Source organism: Tasmannia lanceolata, unplaced genomic scaffold, assembly GCF_043159265.1.
Source record: "Tasmannia lanceolata isolate RefF3 unplaced genomic scaffold, GAP_Taslan_0.1 ptg000011l, whole genome shotgun sequence".
In the NCBI taxonomy this organism is placed as follows: Eukaryota; Viridiplantae; Streptophyta; class Magnoliopsida; order Canellales; family Winteraceae; genus Tasmannia; species Tasmannia lanceolata.
The window spans coordinates 3,010,515-3,034,302 of NW_027518688.1; the positions used below are offsets into that span (position 1 = coordinate 3,010,515).

Consider the following 23,788-nt stretch of genomic DNA (forward strand, 5'->3'; position numbering starts at 1 on the left):
TATTATGCACATATGTAGGGGGCATGGCTTGCTAGGTTGTCATTTCCTTTAGTATCATATGATTACCTATAGCAATCATGCATTTGTAGCTCACCTTAAATCCTCTGGTGCTTTTATGTTAGGACAGCCCTTTGGAGTCATACCATGTATGAGTCTCTAACAAAGGGGGGAGCTTTACATGTATTGTCTGTCATTTCCCTCTTATCATATGTAAAGTTGATATGGGTATCACATTACATATGGTAAGTGCACTCATTTGAAGCCTCATTGGTTCATTTGAGTTTGGGATTTGTCTTATGCTTACATTTTGAGATCATCTCTTATTTGTGACAAAATCCCTTTGCCTGTGCTTCAATGCCTCATCATCTTAGGCTTTATACTTATCTTGGATGAACTCATATGATATCATCACCTCCAATGATAAGTATCTTGTTCTGGAGTTTGAAAAGAATCTTTAGAACTCCCTCATAAGATCATACTTTAATTGATCATATTGTTTCCTATGAGTTATCTCTTATCATGTGTTTTGAAGAAGAACATCTTTCATCATGATAAGATCCAATGGCTATACATTTAGAGACATGTCTATAGCCATTGTGTATTGTCATGCCTTATCCTATAGTTTTCATCTAAGGCCAATAACAATTGTTTGAGGGAGAGCTAATTCTTTGAGCTAGCAAAGTATCTTTCCTAATATCTTTGAGTTTGTCATGTCTCGTTACTCATCAGCTCGCTTGTCTGCGAAAGAAAAGACCAATTCAGATAATTGACTCTTCACAGCTTGTCTAAGGTACCTGTATCTCTCCATCGTGCCAGATGTAATAAGATGGTAGATGTACACAATATTCCTCTGTCCAATCCCATCTCTTTCCACAGTGAAGGATGAGCAGAGACTAAGAAAATTGTTGATTCATCTCTAAAGGTTGGCATGTGCATTTCTTAAATCCCTTCAAGGATGATCTTTTGTTGAGAAAGAAATATTTAAGACAAGTACACAGTCCCTCAAGCCTGGAAGTGTGTTAAGGTTGCCAACATTAAGGACATGGATGAAAGGATCAAGCTCTGATTGAATTTCTTCTAAACTTTCATCAGTAATCTTGTATCTCAATCATTTCTCTCTTGGAGAGTCACTCCGTAACTCATCTGACAGAGTCGAAAGGCTTTGCGTGAGAGCTCTAACTATATATAGAGTATTGTAGAGCTCATCTAAGTTATTTTGAAAGAGTTTCGGAAAGAATGATGTGCAGTTCAGTTTTACTTTCTTCGAGAGATTTTCAAATCATCTCGAGAAGTAACAGATCTGCCAATTCCAAGAGGATCGTTAATCATGTCGAAATCTTCCTTAACAACCTTCCTTGCAAGATATATGCTTATCATGCCTAACTTTTGTAAGCATATCCTTTGCAATTTCATGGGTCATAGAAGTGCATTACAGTAATTCTCTTCATCTATGCCCATTTTCAAACATAGATGTGCCTTACACTGACATACCACATGTCTATGTTTGGTTGATCCTATCATGTATGATTTACTTTAGACATCCCATATACATGATAAGTTCTTTGGGAGAGAAATCATTATATTATAAATTGAGCTTTAATTGTAAAATCTCTTCCATTTTTTATTCATGTATATAGAACTTTATTTTATTTTATCTATATATGCATGTTACATTATTTGCCATGGATATGGTCTTTACTTATCTATTGTTGTATCCATGTGCATTTTTATATCAGACCATATTCATTTCATTTAGTATATCTTCTGTCTGATATTCCTCCATTCACATTTTAAATGAAAAAATCTTTTGAATGGATTAATAATGAATGGTTAAAGGTGTAAAGTGGCAGCTCAATTGCCCTCTATGCTTGAACTATTACTTTTAGTCTATTGCACATAGTCAGGGGGAGCTTTAATTTCAAATCTCTAGGGTAAGAAACTTGTGCTTAAAGTTATTTTATAAGTTCAGAGTATATCCATGCTCTGGAAGAGACTTGTCTACTCATTACCCAAGAGTTCAAAGTTAAAACCCATCACCTTTCCAACAATTCTACCTTGTCATGCCCTAACATAGGTTTCACCTGGGGCCTCTAACAAATACATAGGGGGTGAGCTAAATAGTTATATACTCATGATTATATAGATCATTATGATATGTTCAAATGATCTATTGCCCCCACAGTTGTGCCAAAATTGCAAATCTTTAGAACAAAAAAAAATCTTGCTTATCATGCATTTTAATTTGTTTTATCTTTTGATAAGCATCATAAGAGCTTAAATGTCATATCATCTACCATATAGATAGATTATATAAGCTATCATTCATCTTGACACCCCACCTGCACTTTCACTTGCATATCCCTACCTTTTTGCTGCTGCCAAAAACGGAGAGAATTTTGGAAATTGATTAGGTAGTCCAACTGTGTACGCACCATATGCTTTACATTCATTTATTATACTTGTGCATATAGTGAGGGAGATCATTGCTTCATTATTTATTGTATTTAAATGCTTACTCATATATTTGTTTAATATCTCCTGCCTCCCTAATCAATTTGTTTGCCATCATAAAAAAGGGGGAGAATGTAAGCCCAAGGATTCCCATGGGTTAATCATTCAGACATTCACCTTAACTTCTTGTTTTGATGCTAGCAAACAAAATTGATTAGCATTTATGGACTAATGTGTTGCTTTGAGGTGTTGTGTTGTATATAAAAATTTCATGTCATAATCGTCATTACACAACTCTTCACAACACATGGCTTGTGGATCAAGGAGCAAAGGAACCAAGAGCTTGCACCTACATTGGAGACATCATCATTTGGAGATGATCAAGTCAAGAAGCTCAACATGAAGATTCCATAAGTTCCAAGCAAGTGTCAAGAAGGAGCTTCGAGTTGAACATGCCATGGTGACACCTCATGTACCATTCAACATGCATTGAAGATTGGAGGACATGTCACAAGAGACAAGACAAGGTCAAGATGTTCACCCAAGCAGAAGAAGTGCAAAGGAGGGAATACATTCCAAAAAGACTCAACGGTACCATTTTAGAATATATTTGGAATCCTCTTAATTTTATGTAAAAATGCACTTTTAAAAGGTTTTCAAATGGCTTTCATACTTAACTTTTTACATCTTTGAAAACTATTAACATACCCTAAAATGTATTTGAAAACCTAGGACTTTAGCCCAAAGACCATGACCCAAAAGCCCCTAAGCTTTAACGTAAAAATGGAATTTTAACTAGGGCTGATCGACCGGGGGTCTCCCGGGCGACCGCGCCAAGGTAGCTGGAAATCCAGCACTTGCCGGATATTGGCATGCCGGGCGACCACGGAGGTGTCCCTGGACATCCAGGAACAATCCGTCATAGGTTTGGGCGGGCGACCGCCGTTGGTCGGTCGACCGAGATAGGTTTTTAGCCGAATTTTTGAGCTAACAAGTTAGCCTCGCCGGACGACCGCCATGGGGCTGGTTGACCGCAATGATAAGAAATTTGAAAATATAAAAGGGTGCCCGATAGGGGCGGGCGACCGCGGTGGCTCGATCGACTACGACGGTCGGGCAAACTAGCCGTTGGGGTGTTTTCTGCTTGACTTTTTTAAGCCAGTTATTTACAGTTTTACCCCAAATGGTCATATTTCCAAATAGACTATATATACATGATTAAAACCTATCTCTATAAGCTTTTGAACATTTGAGAAAGAAAATATCCCATTTCTCTTTGTGCTTCATTTTGAAAATCAAAAGCAAAACCTCTTTGAGCTTTCATTTCTACATTCTTTCAAGAAGCACTCCGTAGGGCTTTTCTTTGCTTATTCTTTTGGAGTGAATGTGAGCTTACAAAGTTATAATCCGCCTATTTAAGAGGCATTAAGTGTTTTTCATTTTATTTGTCCTTCATTTAGGGTCTCCTCTTCGGCCCGTTAAGAATCGTGAAGACGGCATATGAGGGTGTGTCCCCTCGCCGAAGGCTTCGTGCAGATGGGCTTCGCTTTGGCCCTTGAGAATGGAAAAGCTTTGTAATGTAATGGCTCATTGATCCGGCCTTGAAGGAGGATCGAGATAGTGGAACTCACGCATGGACGTGAAGAGTGGATTAGGTCTTGTGATAGACCGAACCACTATAAATCTTGTGTTCAATGTCTCTCTCGCTCTCTCTCTCTTCCTTTCCTTCTCTTGCACGTGTGGTGATTGGTAATCTCTAACCTTACTTACGTTTATGCTTTAATTGAACAAGGGTTAGTAAATGCACTTAAGTTGAATGTCTAAACCCCAAATTGCATTATAATATCTATTTGAACAAGGGTTAGCAAATGTGCATGATTAGAATGTCTAATCCCTAGATTTCACTAATATGATTATTTGAACAAGGGTTAAATTGATTAGTGCTTAATTAAAAAATTAATTTTTAATCTTCTCTTAATTAAGCCTAAAACTTCTAATTGACCAATTCACCCCGCTCTTGGATTGTCACACCTGTATTTCAATTACTCCATTGTTTATATCATATTTATGCGTAATGTCTTAATTATTATCTTGATATCTCCTACCTTCCTAATCAATTTGTTTGCCATCATAAAAAAGGTGGAGAATGTAAGCCCAAGGGTTCCCATGGGTTAATCATTCACCTTACCTTCTTATTTTGATGACTAGCAAACTCAAATTGATTAGCATCTATAAACTAATGTGTTGCCTTGAGATGTAGTGTTGTATACAGGATTTTCATGTCATAATCGCCATTACACAACTCATCTCAACACATGGCTTGTGGATCAAGAAAGCAAAGGAACCAAGAGCTTGCACCTACATTGGAGGCATACTCATTTGAAGATATTCAAGTCAAGAAGCTCAACATGAAGGTCCTACAAGTTCCCAACAAGTGTCAAGAAGGAACTTGAAGATGAACATGTCATGGTGACTCTTCGTGCACCTTTCAACATGATTTGAAGATTAGAGAAAGTCACAAGAGCCAAGACAGAGTTCGAGATGTTCTCTCAAGCCAAAAAAGTCCAAGAAAGTGTGAAGGAGCCGATACATTCCGAGAAGACTCAACGGTATCATTTTTAGAATGTATTTAGAGTCCTCTTGATTTTATGTTTAAATGCACTTTCAAAAGGTTTTCAAATGGATTTTATACTTAACATTTTACATCTTTGAAAACCATCAACATACCCAAAAATGTGTTTGAAAACCTATGACTTAAGCCCAAAGACCAAAGCTCAAAAGCCCCTGGATTTTAAAGTTAAAAAATGGAATTTCACAGGCCAGGTCGACCGGGTTATGCCGGGCGACGACGGGATGGAACCTGGAATTCCAGGACAACTCGAAATTTACCGGGCCGGTCGACCTGGGTGAGCCCGGTGACCACGAAAATGGTTCTGTCGAAACAGAACCATTCCAGGTTGGTCTTGGCGGGCGACCGCCAAGGGCCGGTCGACCACGCCGATATGAAATTTGAAATTAAAAAGAAGAGCTCGATAAGGGCGGGCGACCATAGTGCCTCGGTCGACCGCCGCGGCTTGATAAACTAGCCGTTGGGGCTTGCGCAGGTTGACTTTTTCAACCCTGTTTTTTGCAGTTTTACCCCCAAATGGTCATATTTCCTTGTGGGCTATATATACACTATCAAAACCTTTCTAAACAACCTTTTGCAAGATTAAATCCTATCTTCTTGAACCTAAACTTTTATTTGAAATGTGAAACCTCTTTGAACTTGTATTTTTACATTTTATCAAGAGGATCTCCATAGGCTTTACATTTATATCTATTCCTTGGAGAGTTTGTGAGCTTTCAAAGTTTGTAATCCTCCTATTAAAAGGCATTGAGAGTTCTTATCTTTTATTTCCTCATTTCTATCAAAGGGTCTTCGATTCGGCCCATTAACAAAGGTGAATCGCTATAAAAGGGTGTGATCCCTCGGAAGGGCTTCGTGCAGAAAGGGTGTGCCCCTTTGGAGTTGAAGAAGTTGGTGTACAGCTTGGAAATTCACCCGTTGAAGAATCTCATATTTTTAATGGAGATCCCAAGGAGGTAAACATGGAAAAGTGGAGTAGGTCTTGTGATAGACCGAACCACTATAAATTGTGTGTCTTGTGGATTCTTTCTCTTCTCCTTCTCTTTGCACTTTGGTGATTGGTAATCTCTACCATTTACGTGCACTTATGTTTTATTGAATAAGGATTAGAGCATATAGGCTTAAAGTAACATCCAAACCCTAGCTTTCATTATCTTGAATATCTGAACAAGGGTTAGAATATAAATGCTTAATTAGTAATTTAATTTTAATAATCTATTTAATTAAGCTCAAATTTTTAATTAACCAATTCACCCCCCCTTTTGGGTTGTCACACCCGTGTTTCATTTATCCTGCGGTTTTTTATCATTCGTAGTTTTATCTAACTCCAGTGACTCTTCCGCATCGACGAACCTGTTTGCTCTTGTCCTTAAATCTTGCAAAGTGTGTAGAGGTTCGACATGAAGCAAAAGCTTTAAATCTCAGTTATGAGTTGCGAATTTCAGCATGGCGATCTCTATATCAAGATCAAGGTTCGTGATCTGCACCACCTGTGCATTGAATCGACTCATAAAACTCCGTAGAGTTTCTTCTTTCGATTGACGCAATGCTATCAAAGCATCCGCTGGCCTACGATGAGGTCTATTGTTTGCAAAATAGAAAGCAAATTGTTTCATAATTCATGGAAAGATCCAATAGAATTAGGTTTCAGACTGGAGTACCAGGTGCTAGCGTTACCTTTCAGAAGTGAGGAGAATGCCTTGAACATGAAGCCGTCAGAAGCTCCTCGTAAATACATCACTCGTCGATCGGTCGTTCCATCATAAGACGTGAAACGAGCAAGATCAAATGTCGGATCTACCGACGTTGACATCACCTCTGTCGTGAACGGTGTAATTGTCGCTTTCTCCCATTCGTCAAGGAGATCTACGTTATATGGAGCCTTGAGCTCTTAGCGCACCTCGTATATATGGTTTTCTAGCCTAGCTATATGATCAAAATTCGGATCTGATACCGGAATAGGCAGATCCTTCATGATCTGGCGATTCGCAACAGCAGGCAAAGGATCTCGAGGACTGGCGAAGAATGATGCTTTTGTTGTGTTCGTCGGCGGTAACTTGGTGAATCAGCCTCACAATCTGTCCGGATCAGACTTGTAATGGAGACGGAAGGTGAACGCTCCTTCTGGCGCTTCCGACGAGGATGTCGATCTTCTTGAGAATCCTCACTGTCATCCAGATTTGCTTTTGATGGAGATCGATGTTCTGGAATATGAGTTTCCTTTACAGGATCTTGCAACGGCGGTAATCGTCGAAGGATCTCAGCAACCTGGCGAGAGAGATCTTCATACATTTCTTTAGTCGGAAGATCTTTCTCTCAAGTAGATTCGGCCGGAGATTCCTCCATATGAGGTACATTGCTTGATGAACCTTGATTAGCCTGACTCCTACTGATCATCTTATCAGTCTGCTTTGAATTAGGTTTCTTCATCGTCGGAGATTGCTCTGGAGAATGATGATGAGCCCCACGGATGGCGCCAAAATGTTATCGTCAAATTCCTGCCTATAGATCGAACGGTTTAAAGAAAATTTTAACAATGATCCATTAAATAACTAAGATCTCATGCACAAAATTCTCTTATTAGTAGAGCAGAAATCTAAAGAATACATTTGAGATTCAAAGCAAAATGATCAAATACACATGAAGAGAAAACTAATCAGAGTACCTATCTCTCCATAATCAGATCTCAGATCGTAAAGCTTATTGAAGAAGATGAAGTTTTTCTTTTGAGTAGAATGTTCTCCTTCTCCTTGTTGTACTCCCTCTCAAATGAGCGGGAGAGTCCCCTTCTATACTAGAAGGGATCATACATCTTCACTTCAGTGTATCACCTACGTGGCATCTCTTTTTTCGTCCTTTGCCATCTAGACCATTCTTGCCGTATATTCCGAAATAAAGCCATCGGTCGCTATCAAGTGATCGTTGAATTAGATCTGTAACGACTTCAGCTGACGTGGCTCAAAAGAACCACGTGGTTTGTTATGAACGGAGAGCGATGGATGATTTGTTTTAGGTCGTCGGATCATATTCTGCCACGTGTCGAAATCATAGAATGTAGGACCAAGTTTACCCTCAACAAAGTGATATCTCCTGTCAAAAAATACCAGGTAAGGGGCGTTTTTCAAACTAGTCCCCTCAAAAGTCATATTGTCGAAGCAAAATCACTTTCATTACACTACAAATGAAACCGAAAAAGAGTTTTTCTTCCTAACGCATAGTTAACAATTTAGGGAAAGAAAAGTCCATTCAACAAAAGTTAGCCTTTTAACGAAAATCACCATTAACTTTGATAATTATTCCTAGACCAATCGAGCAACTAGCACACAAGGATCACCCACAGCATAATTTTTAACCCACTAAGACCTAAGGTACCATAGGAATGAAGTTTTCAAGTCAGCAAATCTATAATGACTGTTTCCAAGTAATACATGTGCCATCCCTTCGCTACTCCGCTTTCGAGTCATGCAAGGATGGCAGAGAAAGTAAGGGAAGCAAACGGATAGTGACAACTGGGAAGAGAGAAGGAAAAGGTGGAAATAATGAAATCCAAGGATGAATCTCAAATCTTAGGGCATGTTTGGCAACCATAAAAATATTCCATGGAAAATTCGTTGGCCCAATTTTGCATGTTTCGGTATCCCATCCGTTTGTAAATCTCAGCCGTTACCAAAAAGTGAATGACTGATTTTAGTGGAACTGACCCTCCAAAGAAAACTTATTCAACGTCACCAAATTTAATCATATTAACTCCCACAAATCCCCCTCAAAAGCTCCTAATCATCTCCTGATAGCCCGTCAATTCTAGATTTTATCACAAGGAAAAAAATTGAGTAATGCTGCCATGAACAAATGTGAAGTGAATGTATAGAAAATCGGAGGAAATAACAAGCAAATAGATGAACACTCAATGGGACTACAAAAAATTGTATAAAAGATAATTTCCGGACTCGTTGGAATAATTCCGAGGGGTGGATCGCCAAACGGATCTAAAATTTTCAGCTTCTAGTGTCCGCAGTAAAAAATGAACATATTTATAATATCTTTTGGTTGTCACCTTTAATCTTGGAATTGAAGAATGTTTCTACATCAGAATGCGGATTACAGCAAGCCCAACAGCAGAGATGGAGACAAGAGTACCAATGCAGTACTTTATCACATCGTATTTTGCCGCTTCAAGTTGGGCCCTCAATGAATGGATTTCCTGTGGATTAGATTCAGTAATACCCAAATTAGATGCAACATGTCCGAATTATGTAATTACAAGTAATTTTTATCTATCGTAATTACCACTTGGAAATGATATCACCACTACCGTATTTAGATGATTCGCACTCCTCACATTATTAAAAAGTACGCTATGGCCCGCACCATAGGATGATCAAAACCGTCCATTAGATGGGCCACATCCTACCCAAAAATCATTTCCATAGGTTGATCCTAACCCTCCGATCTAAGGATCAACCTATGGAAATGATTTTTGGGGCACAACCTATTTAGGCTGTGGCCCATCTAATGGACGGCTTGGATCATCCTATGGTACGGGCCACACTGTATTATTTAATAATGTGACGAGTGCAATCATCAAAATACGGTAGTGGTGATATCATTTCCCATACCAAACAGAAAAAGAAAAGAAAACTCACTCTGTCAAGCTTGTTGGTGAGGCTGGAGGTTTCTGCACTCTGATTGGCAAGTTCATCTCGAATGCGCCTGAACTCAGCGGTTAACAGTAGTTAAGAACAAAATAAACTAGTGAGAAATCAAAGAACTTGAATGGTTTCAAGCAATATTCTGAATCTGATGGTCATATCACACTTTCATGCTTTAACTCTACATGGGGTGTGCTCTAATTAGTCCAAATTCAGATAGGAGTTTGTGTTTTCTTTTTCATTCTCAATTTCATTTGCCAACACATTTTTGTATTAAGTGGCCAAACAATGCTATAGAATGATTACGCTATACATGACAGCCTGAAGTTGCTGCCAACTAAAAGAAGGCTTTTGCTCAATTATGGCAATGGTGAGGCTACGCCATGAAAGTTATAACCATGAAAAAAAAGGAAGAGACATTCATTTTCTTACCCTCGTTCAAGGTTTAGATCCAAGCGTTGTCCAGCAGTAACTTTGTCAATCTCATACCTATGCGAGAAAATAAAGGTTTTATCAAATCAGAACTTTGTAATCAACACGTATCGAAGACATGAATTTCATTTTCTTACCTCAATTCGCTCCGCATCTTTTCTATATCGCTTCGGAGTTTCTCTGTCTCACGTTGCAACAATGAAAAATGATGCTCCTGCATCGAGAAGAAGTAACATCATTGGAAACCAAGATTTGGCAGATGACAGATTTCATCGATGTATATTCTCAATGGAAGCACATTTATATACAAAAAACATCACCTGTTAAGAGGAAACCAAAGCAAAGTTTTTGAGGGCTATTGAAAGGAAAATGGCATCTGCACTTTTGAAGATAGCACTAGTAACTTTATTGAACACAATCTGATTGGTTGTAGACACTAGATAACTTTTTGGGAACTGTAGCAGATTCTAACAGGTAATGAGATAAGGCCAATAAAGAGTATCATTACTAAAACAACAGTGAAGATGTCATTTCCTTTTAGAGGAACGTGAAACACAAAATATCCACAGATACGTGCTATTATGCCAGTTTTCACAAGCACGAAGGAAAATGGTTCTCCAAAAATCTGCAACATCTGTAAGAGTATTCTCTTTTCTAATGAATAGCAATGTTACGATGAGTTACATCATATTGTAATCTCAGGGTCATACTTGTCATTATGATAAGTATGACTTAAGTTTAATGAAAGTCGAGAATAGGGCGGAGAGATTTTTCAGTTCGTGTTTTTCTTGTGAGACTCTTCTCTTGTCTCTTCCCTTCCCTTCTCTTCTTTTCTACGCCATCAAAGAATCACGGCAAGGTATCAGAGCGGGAATCCGCCATTTTTCCCTTTGCTTTGGCTGCTACAATTCTCCCAAGATGTCATCAGGACGTATGGCTGAAGTCAGCAGCCGTATGGCCAAGTAGGAAACTGTGTTTCTTTATTCCTTCCAGATTTATACTATAAATTCCCTTCAAGAATGCCGTCGTGCTTTTCTTTAGTTGATGACTATTTGAAGACAGAAAATGGTAAAAAGATCAGATATGGAGTTATTTGTGTAGATTTGCATCTTTTGTGATCAGATCTGGAGTTTTTCTTTTTCTTTTTTCTTTTTGGAAATGGGGAGAGACATAATAATTGAGAAATCTGGAGTTTTTTATTGAGATTGGGGATTTTATTTTCCCGATCAGGTCAGCAGGTTTGTAGGTCAGGTCGGGTTTCCGCATACTAGAATAAATGACCAGGAGAGATACCCTAACGAAGATGGATAAATCTTGCACTATATAAGACATAGAATAAATCTTCTAGAAAGGATATCACCTAGCAGTAATTTAAAGACCACCTTTGTAGTAGCGGAGCCCCGGGAACTAATCCTGCCATGGGCAGCTATGAAGATAATTCCCAGAAGCTCAAAACCACAACAATAAAGTTGGATAGCACAAATTATCTCGAATGGTCTCAGTACCCTAATATGCATATCAACAGATGAGGTAAATTGGTATATGTTATTGGTCGAACAAAGGTACAAAAGGAGGATGATTGATAAGTGAGTATGAAAAGTTGATAGTAATGCCTTGGTTCTTACATTCAATGTGGCCTCATATCAGTCGTGGATATTTATTTCTCCAGAGCACAAAGGAAGTTAGGGATAAGGCAGATAGAACCTATTTCTAGAGGGAAAATATTGCATAAATATCAGCTTAGGCAGGAGATTTAAACACCTCTTCAAGGGGGGAGATGAGACTTGCCAGTCATTATTCTTTATGGATTGTGGAAAGAGTTAAACCACTATGAGTTGTTGGGTTGAGATCCTCCAATAAATAGAGAAAAGCATTGAAAACAGGTTGAGTAAAATAGGATATTTGATTTTTGAGCTGCGCTAAATATTGAAGATGAGATAACTCATCTACAAATATTGGGAAGTGATGAACTTCCAGGCCTACATATAGTTTATTCATTTGTTCAAAGTGAAGCCAGTAGGAAGAACGTGACGCAACCTCAACCAATCCCTTCTTCAGAGCATGATATTCAAGCATTCTCCCTATGTTTCCAAATTGGAAATAAGGGAGGAAATAAAAAATCCAATGGAGCTCCGAATGATGAAAGCAAGCTGAAATGTGACTATTGTGGGAAAAGCTATCATTCGAGGGAGATGATATGACTTTGTTAGGTGAAAAGCAATCCAATTCGATGACCAATGTGATGGCTACCTTAGTTCTCTTCTGTTGGTGCTATTCAGATTTCCGGACAGCAGCCGCCACCTCTTCGGATGCAGCATCTGCTGCCCAGGATGAAACTGAACATCATCTTTACTTTATTAACTTGAAGTGCCTCGGCTTTCAATTCTTTTGTTCACTTATCGACCCAAGCTTCAACCCATCGTGTTTGTCTTTCTTCCTCAGATCCATTCGGAGTTATTGACTTAGGAGCCTCCCACATGAGAGTTAATGTTCACTCTATTCTCTACATACTCCATGTGATCAACGAGAGACAGTGAAAATTGCAAATAGATCGCTCTCCTCCATAGCAGGAAAGGGTCATATTAAAAATAGTAATGATACAAATCTTGTCCGCCTTTCATGTTCCCCATTTATCTACAATTTCTTTGTCAATTCGTAGCATAACAAAATATTTGAGTTGTTGTGGAACCTACTTTCCAGATCATTGTATTTTAGAACTTTGTGACATGGAGCAAGGAATAGAATTTCGGTTTTGGGCCAGATTTCCTCCCATGGAAGTGACGATACTTTGTGCAAGTTTGCGATGAAAATCTTGTAAAAATCATAAAAGTTTTTAAAAATCCTAGTGACATGATCTCACAGGTCTCAAATAACAAGATTCATTTTAAACATAGATATTTCATGTGTTTTGATGGCTGATGATCGTATTATTTCTTTTACTTTTCGAGTCACTTATCCTATTGAGCTGATTTTTTGGGCACACCCTATCTATGTGAGGGCCCACCAAATGAATGCTTTGGAGCACCCAAACAATGTGGCCCTCACTATATTTTAAGCCTAGGGTGTAGATAACTTATCTACACTAGGGTGTAGGAACTCTTTATATATAGAGAGAAAAGGGTTCCTACACACTTGTGTAGATAAGTTATCTACACACTAGCTTAAAATACAGTGGGGCCCACATTGTTTGGGTGATCCAAGCCATTCATTCATTTGAAAGGCCCTCACATAGATAGGGTGTCCACAAAAAATCAGATCCATAGGATCATCCTAACCATTCGAACTGTGGAGGCAAAACAAATGGACTAATTTGTGAAGGCTTATACACATCCATTTTACCTCCACAAATCATAGGGTTGGGATGATCCTATGGATCTGATTTTTTGTGGACACCCTATCTATGTGAGGTCCTTTCAAATGAATGGTTTGGATCACTCAAACAATGTGGGCCCCCACTATATTTTAAGCTAGTGTGTAGATAACTTATCTACACAAGTGTGTAGGAACCGTTTTCTCATATATATATATATATATATATATATATATATATATATATGAGGAAAAGGATTGTGAGCTTGAGCGTTGGAACCTTATGGTGAGCTTGAGCTCTCAAACCAATGAGGCCCACATTGTTAGGATGATCCAAAGCATTCACTAGAAAGGGCCTTACATAGATAGGGTGTGTACAAAAAATCAGCTCCATAGGATCATCCTAACCCATCCATTTGTGGAGGTCAAAATGGACAGACCACAAATCTGCCCATTTTTGCCCTCCACTTTTGGAGGGGTTAGGATGATTCAATGGAGCTGATTTTTGGTACACACCCTATCTATGATAGGGCCTTGCAAATGAATGGTTTGGATCCTCACAGAAATTGTGGGACCCATGTGAATGGTGCACTCAAGCGCACCATTTGGTTCCAACGCTCAAGCGCACGAACATATTCCTCTATATATATATATATATATATATGGAAATGATATCTGCGCCAAGTGTTTCGATAAACATGTGCTCCACTTGTTTGTCGTGTAGTATTTAAAGGGTTTAAAGAGCTTTTTGAGAACCGTAATATCCTCTGAAATCCCTTTAAATACTGCACGACAAACAAGTGGAGCGCTTGTTTATCGAAACACCTTGGCGCAGATATCATTTCCCATATATATATATATATATATATATATATATATATATATATATATATATATATATAGAGAGAGAGAGAGAGAGAGAGAGAGATCCAGCGCATAGGGGGAGGGGGGGGCACATTATTTGGATGATCCAAAGCATTTATTTGATAGGCCCTCATATAGATAGGGTGTGCCCAAAAAATCAGCTCCATAGGATCATCCCAACCCTACGATTTGTGGAGTTAAAAATGGACACGTGTTGGTGGATGCTCAAAACCATGACAGGAAGATGACTGGAAGTAGTCGTGAACCCAATTTTCTTTACATGATTCTCCACCACCACAGGCTTCAGCTTTTCAGCCTAGTGTCATGGTCAATGTACACACAGATCGAATAAAGATACGTCATATCTGGTAAAGATACGTCATATCTGGTAGGACCATCTATCATTTCAATCATTAAGAATTTCTTTCATAAGATGTTTACTTCAGTTCTCCATCATGTATGTAGTGTGATGTCTGTTCATTGTCTAGACCATATTTTGCACTTTCCATAGTGGGAAGCAAGTGCGAGAAGCGACGGGTCTAAAAAAAAGAAAATGTGAGATGTGAAAAGCTCTAAAGAAGCAATGAGGAAACATGCGGGAAGCGTCATTGAAAATCAACATGAAGCATGAAATAACCCTCATTGGAAGCTATCAAGTGTATAGAAAGTGTAGGGTTATAGCAGGTTAGGAAGGAAGGATTAATATTTCACAGTTGATTATAATTACAAGTTTTAGTGATTTATAGTTTCAAATGGTTCATCCATGTGGATTTAATGTTATGTTTTTTTTGGAAAAAGATCTACATGAGTTACATTTGAAACTAACGATGAGCTTTTAAGTCTTAAATACACTCTTTTTTAAATATGCCTATTGGGCATTATCATAAGGAGAAGGCACTCTTTTAGAAAAGATTATCACCTAAACAGCAAGCATACTCTTGACGTCAGGCTTCCTTAAAATCAACTTTGATGGATCTAGTCTCGGAAATCCTGGTGGACTTCTCAGTGGCGAGATGGGAGGCGTGACTTGGGCTTTCTCAGGCCCGACTGGGTTAGCGGATTTTAATGAAACAGAGATTAGAGAGGCTTTACAGGGTGGTAGACTCACTGAGTCTCTTGACTTGGCAAAGTTATTTGTAGAGGGAAATTTGCATAATGTATTCAATGGCTGAAGGGTTGCAAATCTCCCCATTGGAGATTCGCCAGTTGGATCAATGAGATTAGAGACCAGATTGGAGGAATAGTTGTTGCATTTCAGCATGTCAAGAGCTCGGCTAATTCTGAGGTGGACGGCCTTGCTAGAGGCGGAGTGGGGAGGCAGGAGCTGGAGTTGTTTGATCTCCCCCCCCCAACCCCAAGCTGCGGTGATGCTTTTCGTTGATGTTTTTTTTTTTTTTTGCCTTGTGGTATTTTCATGTATGTCTTCTCATCTTGTCGACCCTCTCAGCTGGTTTTTTCTTCTGTAATTCTTGCTTTATTTATTAATATCATACCATTAAAAAAAAACAGGTAGGATACTCCTAATTAAGAGGAAACGGGTACAAAGCGAGCGCAAAATGCGCTTCCCTAAATTTAGGAAGCGATAAGACTTTAGCTTCTGAAGCGAGCTTCCATCCAACTTGGCAGCTTCCGGTAACTATGGTCCAATGATTGGAGATCAATCTTTCCATCAAGCAATTAAAATTGTTTTCTTTTTCCATACTGTACATACTAATGTGTAGATCCTTCCCTCACTGTTGCTATAGATGGTTATTGTTGTTTTATTTCATTTGTGGATGATTTCTCCCAAGATAGTTGTCTTTACTTGATGCACTAGCATGATAAAATAGCAAATCAATCGTTTTATAAGTCAATGTATGTATTTAGATCTGATAACATGAAGGATATTATACAGGAAACAGACATTTATTCTTTGACAATTAGAGGCTGAAATATTGGCAGCTATGAATGGTTTAAGGATTGTTGCGAGCAACCTCCCTTTTACGTTATTCATCTCCTGCCTCTCTTTACGGGAGATGGGAATAGTAGATGTATAGAAGAGAGGTTTCCCACTTCTTGTCCCAGATCCTAGGGCTGAACCAAAAGGATTTGAAGGAGCTGACAAGTTACAAGTGCATGTGAAATGCCATAAAGGACAGGAAGCAGCAGCAGATCCTCCACTCTAAGAAAATACACTGGAACTAAGTCCTACTGTTATGTATCCTACTCTTCTTCCTCCTATTGTTGAGTCTAGTCCTATTGAATCAAATCTCCTAGTGATCTAGACGTTACAATTGCCTTGTGCAAAGAAAAATGCCACAGTTCATCGCATCCTAAGAAAGCCCTTAATTAATAGATGCTTTTTTTTAACCAAAGCAGTATAGGCATCGGCCCCTCCCTTTAGTAGACGGGGATGAACATAACGGATGTTTGATTCATCAATAGGGGACGATCCCATACCTAAGGAAGTTGCTTCTTGGAATGGATTCGATGGTGAGAAGCCTTTGATTAGTAGGGATGAAACGGTTTCATCGGTCTCTTTGTTTGGCAGTTTGCAGCCCGACCAAAGACTTCAAGTCCGGTCCGGGCAAGCTATCTTATGGAACTGATCTGACCAATCATGGATGGAATGAAGGATGGAAGGGCCGGCAAGAAAAGAATCAATGTGATAGCGAGGTTGAGCGGGTTCAATTCCCGCTATCCGCCCATGGTAAAGTCATGTAATATGATAAATAATTCATGGATCCTTTGATTAGATCCCGACGAAAATCCGATTGTTGTGAGTAACATATCAAAGCCACTTTAGGCGAATACATCTATTCTGGAGTGAAAGCAGTAGCTAGCCTTCGGCGAGGGGTAGTGGTGACGTTGGGCTGGTTTGGGCTATCGTCCCATTCCTCTTCCTTTGACTGAGCGAACTAGACGTCTTTCGTACGAAATTTCCTTGTCTGAAAGTTAATGATCTGGAACATCGGCCCAAGACAAGGGATTCTTCTTTGCGGACAAAAGGGAGTGACTCGAGCACCTGCCCAGTACAGAACTGCACCTGATCAAACGAACCAGTGATTCACCTTTTCTGGTCTGTCTTCTTTCATCTCCCATTACTATACGCACGGCAACATGGAACCCGGGGCTTGTGGTCTTTAGTGACTACTTGCTCTAGTTGGTAAGTCATCTTCTTTTATGATATTTGCGACTTTAGAACATATATTAACTCACATATCTTTTTCGATCATTTCAATTGTTATTACGATTCATTTGATGGATTTATTAGTCCTTTGTTCGTTCCCCTCCCGTTACCTATCTGTTTAGAGCAGCCAGGTTGGGTCGAGTATCCCCTAAGGGGAACCTCTCCCTCTCCCCGGTGCCCTTACCCATGGAGTTTAAGCAGATCCGGGTGTAAGCAGTTGCGGAGTTAATACCGAAGCCCATAAGGCACAGTTACAGCTATGACCATTGGATAGTAAAGAAAGGGTTTCAGTTGCGAAATCAGGCATAGGGTATACGAATAACACTGATTGTAGACCATCCGGATGCTTATGGGACAGAATAGACTGATTGATTAGTTCCCGTTGCTTTCATCCATCCGGACTTCCCCCTCACCGGCTTCCAATTTTCTGACATCCAGCATATTTCATTCGCCGATCCCGGCCTTGTTGCCCCCGGCAACAAACATGCATGAAACCTTTCGCGAATTATGTGCCCGGATAGTCCAAAGTCTCGATAGTTACCTCTAGATCTTCCGGAAATCCTTTGATAACACTGATTCCTATTTCTCAATGATATCCCACGATCGAGACAATTGGCTGAATCCTGGAACAAGAGAGTCAGAATCTCTGCCAGAGCCAAGGTCTTCGCCTCCATCTACAAATGGATAATACTTCGGTGTTAGTGTATATGAGGCGTTGAAGGAGCAATACCCAATTTCTTGATATATCAAGAGGTTTGGACGGCGAATGGGCAATAAGTAGAGGAGGCCTTTCCTCCTATGGATTGTTTTATAGCGGTACGATTATCCATAAAAATCTGATCCGTGCTGATTCTTTCCCCAACTAACGAAGAGATCTTGGCAGAATTGTCACATATGAAATTGAGCACAATTTTGTAAAGAAATACCCGGGCCATGTCACTTCGACCCCCTTTGTGAGGAGGCACCCCTTCTCCCGAAGTTACGGGGCTATTTTGCCGAGTTCCTTAGAGAGTTGTCTCGCGCCCCTAGGTATTCTCTACCTACCCACCTGTGTCGGTTTCTGGTACAAGTACCCTAGGCTAGGTTTGGTAATACCCAAAACAAATGAAAAGAGATCGGGGTCAATAGTTGGCAAGGAACTTGATCTCCCCCCCCCCCCGCGCTCTAACATAAGGGGCAGCTGCGGTCGACAGCCAAGAAGCGGTATATCTATCAAAGGAAGGCACCTCTCTTAAAGCAGCTACCGGGCGGTGTATCGACATCCAACCCTCAAAGAAGTCGCTAATAAAGGCAATCCCACTCGAGTCAAGTGTGGTAGGGAATTGAGCGATTAACGAAGACATCCTTATTTACAATATTCGGATCAGGCATGACCAGAAGAATTGTGTGAAATACTCCTCCCTTACTTTAATGGCTGCAATGTCATGAAGGACCGCGAGACGCCTTTCTTTGCCCGACATACTCTGCTGTCTTTGTAGAGTAAGTCATCTAACACCACGGATAAAGTATAAGCTTTTCAAGCTGAAGGTTAAGTGAAGGCAAAAAATAAGAACTGCTTTTGCTTCCCCTTCCCCTGCTTCACAGGCGCATCAAGCCTTTGGGCCTTCCTTTCGCTTTCGAGCCAGGAATAAAGGGGAAAAGGTAAAGTCTAAGCGCATATGGCACGAAAAGGAAATCCTATTTCGTCTTTGTTTCCCGAGCCTCTAGTGAGTTACAGACAGAGTTAGAAAAGATAAAATCTTTGATGATTCCATCATACATGGATTGGATTAGTCTTTCTAGTAGCTATCCTTAATTCTCTCATCTCTTGAACCTATTCGACATTTCCCGGATCCAAAATTGACCCCTCCCCCGAAGGAGTTTGAGTTGTGAAACACATTCAAAGGCGTAAACAAAACTAAAAAAAAAGAGAAAATATTTACGGTACGATGTGTGGAAAAAGGGGAGTCATTGCAAATCCAAATTCAAAGAAAAAAAATCGATCCATAACATCTATGTCAGTTTTTCTGTATGAATATGAATGCATACAAAACAACTCACTTTCTAGATGATCCCTCTAGAAGAGGGGATTTTAAAAAATCCTTCTAGTTACTTCGTTCCCTACGCCTTTCGTGCGGGTCGGAACTTACCTGACAAGGAATTTCGCTACCTTAGGACCGTTATAGTTACGGCTGCCATTCACCGGGGCTTCGGTCGCCGGCTCCCCTGTCATCAGGTCACCAAGTTCCTTGACCTTCTGGCACTGGGCAGGCGTCAAGGCGCTAGAGTTGGTTGGGTCTTTTACTTTGACTGCCGCTGCGGTAGCCGAAGAATCCTACGCAATCCTAGAGCTTTATATATAAAATATATATAATAGATATCGCTTAAAAATGGCGAACTCACTATTTGAGTGAAATGGAAATAAAGTAAAGAAATAAAGAAACAAACTTATCTATTTATCCACAATCCAGAAAGAGGAGAAAACGGAGTCTTTGTCTAAAGAAATGCGTTGAGAAAGGGCAGATGTATCGAACCTTTCAACGAGAAAGTGCTTTTTCAAATCTCTCAAAATGGAATTTGTTTGATTTAAGTTCTTTTCTCTATAAGAGGTGGAATAGAATAACCCGGTTGAAGCGTAATGATCATACGTTTGTAATGAGCTTGCTCGAAAGAACACCTAACCTAAGCCTGACTATCACGAGTGCCTAGCTGTCGAAAGCGGGACTAGAAAGAGGAACTTGAAAGACTGATTTCCCCTGCACTACCGGCTAACAAAAAGCGGAATGCTACAAGGAGAGAGACGACAAGCTTTCTAACTTTGTTGTGTATGATTCTTTTTCCACAACATATTGTGCCTATATTTCTTTTATTTCCTCTTGTTCGTTCTCAACAACGTTGAAAAGGCAATATGTCCCAACTGAAGGAAAAGGACGCAATGTGAGAAGAAATGAAGAGGTTGCAAAAAAAAAAATCAGACCTAGGAAATGGTTGGTCCATTGGGAAGAAAAGAACCAGTAGGAAGGGAATGAACATGGAAGCACAAGGCTAATGGATCCGTTAACAGATATGAAGTGAGACTACTACCTAAAGGTTATACACAAACGTATGGAATCGACTACAATAAAACAATTGCTCATGTAACCAATATGAGTTCCATCCGGTTGTTACTTTCTCTCAAATTAGTCGTGCCCACGTGTCCAGATAGATGTGAAGAATGCCTTCCTATATGGGGATTCACAAGACAGTGTACATGTAGCCACCACCGAGGTATCGTTTTAGCCACTGATTAATTTTTTTTATGACATACATGCAGACACCTCCGGGATATCATTTTTGCCTGTAGTCTTCTTGAACACATTGACTACTTTATTAATAGAACTCCAAGCACCCAAGCATCTACTTCTAACCTCAACCGGCAATGCCCAATTTCAAAACTCCTTGTGTCAATTGTCAACTCGCCAGAGTCGACTCCCATTTACGTTGGTCGAGTTCTTGTTTGAGTCCATGTTTTCCCTAGTAAATCAATAAAAACTCCTTTTGACTCACCCGAGCTATAATCATTGACTCGTCCGAGTTGACAGAGTACTTGGTCACACCAGACCGAGTCAACTAAGATTGGCTGCGTTTTGTCCCGCATTCACGTTTAGAAATACTACTGCATTGACTTATGAAACCTCCTTCCCATTAGTATTCTACCACCATTCTCCTCTATAAGGCCTCCTCAATGAACCTCGAAAGCCATTTACCCTTAAGAGTTTCACTTATCGTTCTTTGATTACCAATACTAGTAACTCAAATCTTCCCTGATTTTTTAACTCCTTCCATTCAATTAGTTGTTTTGTATGCTCAACACCTCTCCTTCCTAAAGGAGAACCCTCCAAGGCCTTCCCAGCCAATCAGTTACGTCCAGTTAGACAGCTACTTTACTAGAAGCCAACAAAGTTTGATGCACAAGGGATCATATTAGCTGCATGTATATTATGCATCCCTAGGTTGCTACGTGATATAGGAAGACCCCGAAAACTAAATGAAACATGCATAAACTTTAAAATCAAATGGGTTCTTTGGCAAGAGAAACAACCAAAAACTCAGAGATCAATCTGAGTTATGCCATAAATCAATGGAATCAGAGGGCTTAAACTAGTGACGCCACAAGTAAAAGACCCTTGCAACAGAAGTTTTAGGTTAAATAAAAAATCTCCATCCTGCAAGTTCAAAGGCTCAAAGTTGCAAATGTAGTGAAGATTTTGAAGTCAATGAATATCTCTTCAAGTAATGTATGTCTCTATTATGTGACACTTAAAATGCAGCAAATGGAACATTTCAGAATTAACAAAATGGCTTCCAAGCAGAACAGAAGAGCAGCAAGAACGGGAGGCTTAAGAAGAGTGGCGATGTTAGATTGGGTTTTGGACAGCAGCTTTCTAGTCATAAACGTGATTGCTAACCATGTCACTATGTAGGGGCATGGTTATCTCTTCAAGTAATGTATGTCTCTATTATGTGACACTTAAAATGCAGCAAATGGAACATTTCAGAATTAACACAATGGCTTCCAAGCAAAACAGAAGAGCAGCAAGAACGGGAGGCTTAAGAAGAGTGGTGATGTTAGATTGGGTTTTGGACAGCAGCTTTCTAGTCATAAACATGATCGCTAACCATGTCACTATATAGGGGCATCTAAATGCGCCTTAACGAAAGTAACAGATAATATAGAGATAGATGGAAAAAGAAACAAGGATTATTATGATATATCGCTTAAACAACGTAACCATGGACATTATCCTACTACTACTTTCATGATCCTCCGGATCAGCTAATGAACTAGGAAGTTACCATCCATCTTTAGATTATGGAATATCCTCGCAGACATTATAGCGAACTAGAAATGGTCACATCGATTCATGGCTTTCAACACCAATCCATTTTGGATGAAATTTGTTCCAGAAAGTAGTCCGGAACAAGAAGTGGGGACAAAGCACTCTGAATGGATTTCTGGTTGATGATGCCGAAATCTGGTCCTTCGATCAGAAGGTTTGTAGGGCTCCAATCTGTGATCTACACTCATAGAGAAAGCGTTAGGGGTCCCGGAGCTTTGTCTCCAGGAAGCCACTGACGCTCAAGTCAGATATCGGCACCACGGTTAAAACCAAATGACGGAAATAACAAGTGAGAGTGAGCTTATCTAAGATTTTCCAATGTTGAAGATGTAGTGGTCCAAAAAAATGGAGACTGGTACCTTTGAGCGTGGCGGCTTTAATAGGAAGATGAGCTCCTATACCATAACTCGGTATGAGTGCTAAGTGTCGTAGTCTTGCTGGTGGACGGGTGATGATTGCATTACGTCATATGGAAAGTCCCCTTTTCACATCTTGCGACGGCGTGTGTCAGGGGGGCAGCAGACAGGGACATGGGGACCAGAAGGCACGCCTTTGCTACGTGCCAAGGTCTCGGTGGATTCCCAATTTTACCCCTAACATATTGCCCCCCACTACTCCGAGCCTTTTTGAAGGTCGGGAAAGTACTCTTGTTCGAAGGTCGAAGGGAGGTCTCTGTTCTCTAGTGCCAACCTTAGATCGGCACTCTTTACAAGCCATTATTCTTCCAAGCTTTGTGAGGTCTGAATTCCGACCCTTGGACAATCGGGACTAAGAGAGAGCTAGAAGGTCCGTCAATAGATCCCAATACTTATGTTTTCGACAATCTCTTTTGGCAAGAATTTGAAACGTTGCAGCGCGTTATATTTAGACACGTGTCTTTTCAGGAAGCGTTAACGGTGTTGGCGGTGAAATGGCATTTTCCTATTAATGAAGGCACGGTTGTAGAGTTATGGTTATGGCTTTCAGAAGCGACTCATGTAGCGCAACGTGTGGGTCACCAGTATCCCGAAGCGACGGGACCATTCGCTCATGCAGGATGTCTCCTTTTATATAAAGGGAGTTATTACCTTTCTATTCTTCGCATTTTGTCATTGTCAGAGAGCCCTGAACTTCCCGTCGAGTTTTCTTTCTTCTCTGGCTAGCCTTGTCGTTTCTGGTTATCTCCCGCAGCAGCGTTAGCATTCCTTCGGCCATTTTCTCAGCGAATCTTTGCAACTTTTCTCCGGGCCCGCCTTGTTCGTTGGTGAGTATTTTTCCCCTTTCGTTCGCCCTTTGCTTTTCTTTTTTCTTGCTTTTCTGATATGTCGATCTCTTCGGGCTTTGAGAACCAGCCTGAGGCAAGCATCTCCGTTATCGAATTAGATTCCTCTCCAACGACGATGGTTAGCGAAGGTGGGGGTTTGGAGAGTGGCGGTGGGCGTAGAGA

At 40.1% G+C, this 23,788-nt stretch overlaps 1 protein-coding gene across 3 annotated transcripts in view; it reads right to left on the reverse strand.

Moving 5' to 3' along the window:
• Positions 1 to 7,643: 7,643 nt before the first annotated feature.
• The window catches only part of LOC143886373 (protein FMP32, mitochondrial-like), a 42,226-nt gene continuing 26,081 nt past the window's right edge, over positions 7,644 to 23,788 (reverse strand). For 2 of the 3 annotated variants that reach the window (XM_077390315.1, XM_077390313.1), the window contains 4 exons: positions 10,299 to 10,375; positions 10,162 to 10,218; positions 9,724 to 9,790; positions 8,953 to 9,281 (listed from right to left, as the gene is read on the reverse strand). In XM_077390315.1, coding sequence (XP_077246430.1) covers positions 9,162 to 9,281; positions 9,724 to 9,790; positions 10,162 to 10,218; positions 10,299 to 10,375 — 321 coding nt within the window. In that variant the 3' untranslated portion in view covers positions 8,953 to 9,161. Of the gene's footprint in view, positions 8,171 to 8,952; positions 9,282 to 9,723; positions 9,791 to 10,161; positions 10,219 to 10,298; positions 10,376 to 23,788 lie in introns of those variants that run through there. The other variant, XM_077390314.1, reaches the window with a different exon arrangement.